The sequence below is a fragment of the Carassius gibelio genome, chromosome B2 (assembly GCF_023724105.1).
Source record: "Carassius gibelio isolate Cgi1373 ecotype wild population from Czech Republic chromosome B2, carGib1.2-hapl.c, whole genome shotgun sequence".
Taxonomy (NCBI): domain Eukaryota; kingdom Metazoa; phylum Chordata; class Actinopteri; order Cypriniformes; family Cyprinidae; genus Carassius; species Carassius gibelio.
The window spans coordinates 27,700,307-27,707,494 of NC_068397.1; the positions used below are offsets into that span (position 1 = coordinate 27,700,307).

A 7,188-nucleotide genomic window follows, 5' to 3' on the forward strand; every position below is an offset into this window, starting at 1 on the left:
ACCTGTTCATCAACTTCCAGAGCAGGGGTCCAACTGTTTTGTGAAATGTGAAAAAATGTAAAGCTGTCTCTCACAGTGATGGTTTTTAATTTGAACTGGCACTAAAGCTAAGGGGAAATGATACAGAGATTATTCTGTGTTTATAAAGGTGAAGTCACATTACTTACATAGCTATTTAACGTCCTTCATTGTTACATGGACAGAATCATTGTTTGCATGTTTTGTTTGCTTTTATGTCATTTGGGCTGCAACTGTCATTTGTTCTTCTTACATACAACAAATGTAAAAATTCCTATGATACATATTTAATTTATGATTTATTTTGGAGACAATCAGTAAAGTGAAGGGCAGTTTCATTCTCTGTGAAATATACATTTTAAATTCTTAACATTTAGTTTACTCGATCTGTGTATGTGACCTTAAATGTTTTAATACAGATGAAGTAGAAGCTCCTGTCCTGACTGTAAACTCAAAGTGGTCCAGTCCTGAACCCTGTATCTGTACATGTAATGGAAGTAACATTACCGTCAGCTTTATCTATGATAGTAGTAGCTGTTCTCCAGAGGAAGTGACATCATCTGATCACCACACCCTAAGACTGAGCTGCAGTGAAGGCTTCATTGTGTGTAACTACAGCAACCCAGTGAGCTTGAAGACTGACAGAGTGAATGTTAATGAACACTGCACGGTTAATGAAGGTACATACTGTATCCGCTCTGAGCTGTAAATACACTCACAGATGAGGAAACAGAACATCATTGAGAGAAAGTAAACACTGAAGTGAGAGTGAATAAACAATAGGAAAGCAGATGTTTTTTTTGTCTTATCTTTCACATCTACAAGTACTTCCAGTGTGAGGAGCATCTCTGCATCTCTTTTGCCTATTGATAAAGTCTGTTATTAAGTGTCTGTTTCTGTTTCTAAAAGAAAAAAGTTGATTCTGAGAATCTAAGTGTTTTTTTGTGTGTGTGTGTGTGTGTGTGTGTGTGTTTACACTCCTACATTTTTCTAAACTCATCAAATTCTAAATCAAGGTTCAAACAATTCAAACAATATTATATTAAGGTGTGCATTCTACAATCTAATCCTGTAGTTACAGCCCGTCAAGCAACATTAGAGCACCACCTTCAGGCTGACTTACACTGAGACACTAGAACTCTGCCTCATCTATCAATTTATGGCCATGACCTGCAGAACTTTCAACACTATCTCACGACCAATTCATACTTATTTTACGAGGTGGCTAATTTGTACAAATTTGTAACACCTAACTCGTACAATTTTATACGATTTGTCTAAAGCCCAGTGTCGGTTAGGTTTGGGGGTGGGGGGGTGTTTAGGTGTAGGTCAATCTTACCAATTCATACGAATTGTGCAACTCATAAAATACCTAAGATTTGGCAAAAATCTTATGAATTTGTACTAGTGTGGTAAAACGATTTTGTATGAATAAACCACCTCGTAAAATATGTACGAATTGCCATGAGATCGGGTTGGAAGTTTCCACTCCCCTCAGCGTGTTTATGGGATTATGGTCTGACACTGATTTGCCCAGTTTGGTCCATTTGGCCCTTGTCTTAAGTGCATTCAATGTATTTTATAACAGAAAATCAAAGTGCCATTTATTTACTGTAAAAGAAAGATAGCACTTCCACACTTTTAATTATATTTTAGGGGAATGAATGAAGTGATAAAATGTATATAGTACATTCAATGCAGGTAAGCTGCTTTGGATAAAAGCATCTGTCAAATGCATTAATGCAAATATACTGTTCAAAATAGAAGACAAAATGCTGTGGCACATGTGCTTGTGAAAACCTTAGCGGATGTGACAGCAACTGACTGACACCCAGCCACTAAAACAACCACTAATTAAAAGTGAAAAAAAAGCCCCTAAAAGTGAAGTAAGTTCTGAGAAAAGATTGATCATCTTTAGTTGAAGATGAGATGTGATGTGGTCTGAAACTGTGTATTTTGTGTGCTTTAAGTCTGCTGGTTTATGGTGATAACATACCACGTGTTTAATTTCCACAGTAGTTTCTGTTTTCATCTAAATAAGGTTATGAGGATATTCCCATTCCTCATCCTTCATTCATTCTGATCAACGTTTGTTTCTTTATTGAAGTGGTAAACTCACACACACTGCTGAGGGGGAGTAGGAAGTGTCTCAACTGACTGAGCAATGGAAAGTTTGGTTCTGATTTTTCAATGCTTATGTAGGTTTCCGCCACAGTCAGAGCTAGCTAAATTTGATTCTTCTGACACCTCACTGTTTCCTAGCAACAGAGGTCCCTCTTTGTAGCCCTTTGTCATTTGTGGTTCTGTATGCACCTTGATATTAGTGTCAAAATGTGCAGTGTGTAAAAAGAGTCAGAAAGTGTATTTTGCTGAATTCAGAAGTGCATTATTCTTGTGCTTTTGCTGTAAGAAAGGAAGGAAGTTAAAGTGTGAAGTTGTTGTATTAAACACTCCTTTTTTCTTTAAAAGTTGTTTAAATGTTAATTAAACACTTCGTTTGGTGTGGTACAATACATGCAAACACCTGCACATTAATAATGAGATAGAGAGATGTTACTGAAATGTGTTTCTACACTTGAGTTCCCATTATTTTGTTAAAAGCTAGGACCTCTGAAGGATCACCAGGAAGTAGCTTTAATCCGTCAGTAAAATTCCATAGGAAATCAGTGAGGCGGCAGTCATTTTGAGTTTTGCTTCTTTCTGTTAAGTTTTGTTACATTTTTAGGAGGATGTCATTGAATCAACTACTCTTATTACTTATTTTTCTTCAGACCTCCAAAACAGGTAAAAAAAAAAAAAAAAAAAAAATATATATATATATATATATATATATATATATATATATATATATATATATATATATATATATATATATATATATATATATATATATATATATATATATATATATAATGTGTTTATTATACAAATGATTGATTATTAAAGGTTATTGTGACAGTGAGGACCACCAAAAGCATGGTTCATATTTCACTGATCATTTACTTAAATACTCTCTATGCTACTTTATACAATAATTTAGTCTACTCTCAGTTTTTGATGATTATCAGTTTTTAATTTGTAAAAATGTTCTGAAAGAAACATACTCTTACACACTCCTTTAAGTTATTTAGAATTTTTTAATTTTTTAAGTTACTAAACAGCTGTTTAAAACCTTGATTTTTACGTACTATTTTTATAAAAGCGCTAGTGCTAATATTTGTTAGTAATTTTACTATGGAGAGTATGGAGATGAACTTTTCCTAATGTGACAGTAGTTTCTCATACCTTTTATTTTCACCTCCGTTGCAAGCACAATAATAAATGTCATCATTTATAGGTGTGGTGAAATTTGTGTAAGTGTGTGACGGTCATAATCAAACTCTTTGGCAGTTCTGATCACCAAACTGACAATTAACATAATATCATAAATCATGTATTTACAGCATAGCTGTTTACTGAGCCATATGTCAGTGTATCTTGTAAATAGGAAATGTGAAAAGAGTCTGATCACATAAGTAATACAAAATTAACTTATATTATCATAATCCTTTGTTATCAGTAGAACCATTTTATTTTAACAGCTAATTTTACATATTCTTACCATATGTCGGTGGATTGTAATTTCCAATAAATGGACATCTGATATGATCTGAAAATGACCTTAGGTGGTCAGCTCTAAGCCAACAATAGAGCGGACCAAAACACAGTCAACAATGGACTAAAGATTATTGTTTAAACTAAGAGGCGATTAGCTGAATTACTGATAGCTGTCATTTGTGTTTGTGCTCCTTATTGGATTTTTACATTTTTGTTTGTGACAGAAAATGCAAACATGACCCAGAGTTTTTTTTTTTCTTTCTTTTTTTTTTTTTGCTGCATCTGAGGGTGTTTAACTACATCCAAACAATAAGAGAATATAACAGATTTTGTGTATGAAAATGTGTATTTGAACTTAAATTCCCACTAATTATTATAGAGTTAAATTATACATTTTGAGTACTGTCAAAACTTTTGACATTTGACTTATTTTGTTATTTGATAAATGCATTACAGCTGATGTATACTGCATATCATTTTGAATTAAAAATATATATATATATATATTAGGCTTTTTTTCACAAATCGGGGCTATTTTTCACAATATGACAACTACATTAACATTAATATTCTTGATCATTCCTATTTAAAAATAAATAAAATAAAAGTACAATGGGTGTTGTGTGTTCAGTTCACCAGCTGCATTCAGAAAACAACTATCTTTTTCTCTCCTCAGGGTTCAGTGCTGAGATCTCTGTGTTTGTGCAGACAGGAGCTTCTGTTCAACTGGATATACAGACACAACAACTACCAGAGTTTGATCTTTTATTCTGGATGAATGATAAATTAGAGAATATAGTTAGATATAACAGTGATTCCAAAAGAGTAATACCTCACTCTTCCTACAAGGACAGAGTGGTTTTCAATGATGTAACCTTCTCTCTGACTCTGAAGAACATGCAGAAGACAGACAGTGGACTCTACAGAGCAAGAACAATTGGATCAATAAACAAAGATTTGGTCTCATACAGAGTATCTGTAGGTGGGTGTGATTTTGCTTTGTGTGTTCAGCTCATAAAAAATAAAAAATTAACTTAATTATGTTGATGTTTTACTCTGTGTGGTATTATATAGCACAAGTGATGAAATTAATAACATTTTCCAATCATGCTTTACACACAGATGATGTAAAGAAATTATATGTGGTAAAATAAAGTTTGGTATTAGTCTAGTCCCTATCAGATTAAAGACAAAAGCACTGCTGTGATTAATCATACACCAAGACTTCAGGCAACTTCTTAATACACAATCAAATGAATACAAACAGAAACTCTGAATATGATTAAGTTTGATGATGTTTGAGGATTTTTAAACACAGTTGATCAACTATTCTGATTTATCTTTGTGGAATATATATTCTTTCAGACTCTGTGGAGGCTCCTGTCCTGACTGTGAACTCAATCTGGTTCAGCAGTGACTCCTGTACTGTGAACTTCACATGCAGAGCTCATGAGCTCATGATTAACTCCAGCTATCAGAACAACAGCTGCTCTCCACAGGAAGTGACATCACAGATCAACACTCTCAACCTGGACTGCAGCAAGAAATACATCATCTGTAACCATAGCAACCCTGTCAGCTGGAAACAAGACAGAATAGACATTACACAGCTCTGTGATGATAAAAGTACCCCCCCCACCCCAACACACACAAACAGTGCACATTAATTCTCAAATCAAATATCTCATTTTGGTTTAATGAATCCAGTCTAACTGCTGTAAAGTGAACTCAGAAAAACTGAGCTGTCAACCGTAGTTCTTAATTATAAACTTGTCATTTTCCAGATGAAATCTCAAAGAGTGATTCATCTCGCCTGGGTATAGGAGTTGGTTTGGTGGCAGGGTGCATTTTGCTTTTATGTGTTTCAGCCGTTGTGTACTTCAAGTATAAAAAAGGTATGTCCATATTGGCTCACATACATTCTCTATAAAAACTGATCTATGTGTTCATCAAGTTGATCAGTTAAGTATTTTACTGCTTTTGTAAAATAAATAAAAAGAATGATGGTGATATTTCTTCAGTTTTAGTTAACTGTAATAATTTAGAATGGGGGGTTCTGTATATTTTATTTTTTTACAGATTAGACCTTACTTTTTTATCAATATTCACCTCAACACAACTCAACCTGTTCAGGTTTAAATCTCACAATGTTTTGTAACAACGATGAGGACAGAAACATATTTGTTTTTTGCTGGTGCCAAAAAAAGAGAAATGAACAATCATTCTATAATCTGAGAATAATTAGTAAAAGCAAAACAAATAAAACACAAAGGATTTTCAATAATGTAATTATTATCTTCATTTCTAACAGAAATGGTTTACACTATTTCTGTTTTCAGCTGAGTACATGAGGAAAGCCTCAGATGCCGAAGTACATAATACAAAAGAAAGTCGGTTTAGAGCAGTTCGGCATTAACAGTCAGCCAGTATAAAAAAAAAATATATATATATAATCTGTTCTTACTAAACCGCATGGGTCAGTATCACCATAGAGTGCCTTTCAACCCTCCGAATACTCACACATTTTGGTCTTAATTTCCCATTCACTTTATGCCATGTCATAAATACCGTAGTAGACAGTTCTATATATTAGTTGTGCTCCCACAATTTTGTTTTAGATAATTATGCAAATTATTTTCTGAAAGTTGCAATGTCCCTTTCCTAAACAGGGTTATTTGTTTGCTTTCAAATTATAAATATGTAAAATATTTTATGTAAACCCTGTGTTTTTAGAGAAATTTGCACATGTATTTTTTCTCATTGGAGAAATGTTTGCATGTTTTTGATCCCACACCTAGCTATTGAACACACTGGATTGTATAGATATGATTGAATTGTTATTTTAAATAATAATTTGAAATATCAAGATGATGGGCTGGACACATGATGCAGCACACACAAAGCATAACAAAATATGACAATGAAACATTTATTCAACTAAGGAAAAAATTAATCTAATAATAATAAATAATTTAATTACTGTCTCAATCATATAAAGTAGTACAATAACATTTCATTCAATTATAAAAACAAAGTAGCAAACAGCCATTTTTTATATAAATACAGCAGATTTTAACAATGCAGCATACACAGCTTGTTCATGAGGCCTAAAAAATAGTGTAAGCACATACTAACTTTTACTCCTTGACAGAACACTATACAGTAAACTCAGTCATATTTCTAATTATTTTATAGCAATATTAACTACAAATTAATGCTATATCCACCCTGTCATATATATGTCCAACCTAAGTGGCAGACAGGGGGGGCATTCTGAGCTTCAATTAACATATTAGCTTACAACAAACTGTGACTAGCTAAATAGTTAGTTTAGTTGTTGAAGAGAATTTGATATACTCAAACTTACATATTTTGAAAATACTGTACTCTGATCACTTCCGGCATATTTTATGCTGACAGGGTGAACATGCTAAGCTTTGGCAAAGCAAGAAAGCAAATTTATACAAAGAAAATGTTTCCCTTTGAAAAGTCAAGTTCAAACTACTGTTCATCATTGATATGTTGTCATGTGGTATAGTTATAATAATAATAATTAATAATAATTCCTTACAT

General features: G+C 33.0%; 1 protein-coding gene across 1 annotated transcript in view; it reads left to right on the forward strand.

Annotated features, from left to right (window-relative positions):
• The first annotated feature begins 2,689 nt into the window (after positions 1-2,689).
• Positions 2,690-7,188, forward strand: part of LOC127951092 (natural killer cell receptor 2B4) — a 57,335-nt gene continuing 52,836 nt past the window's right edge. The window contains exon 1 of the mRNA XM_052548744.1: positions 2,690-2,802. Within this exon, the coding sequence (XP_052404704.1) occupies positions 2,748-2,802 (55 nt within the window). The 5' untranslated portion in view covers positions 2,690-2,747. The remainder of the gene's footprint in view (positions 2,803-7,188) is intronic.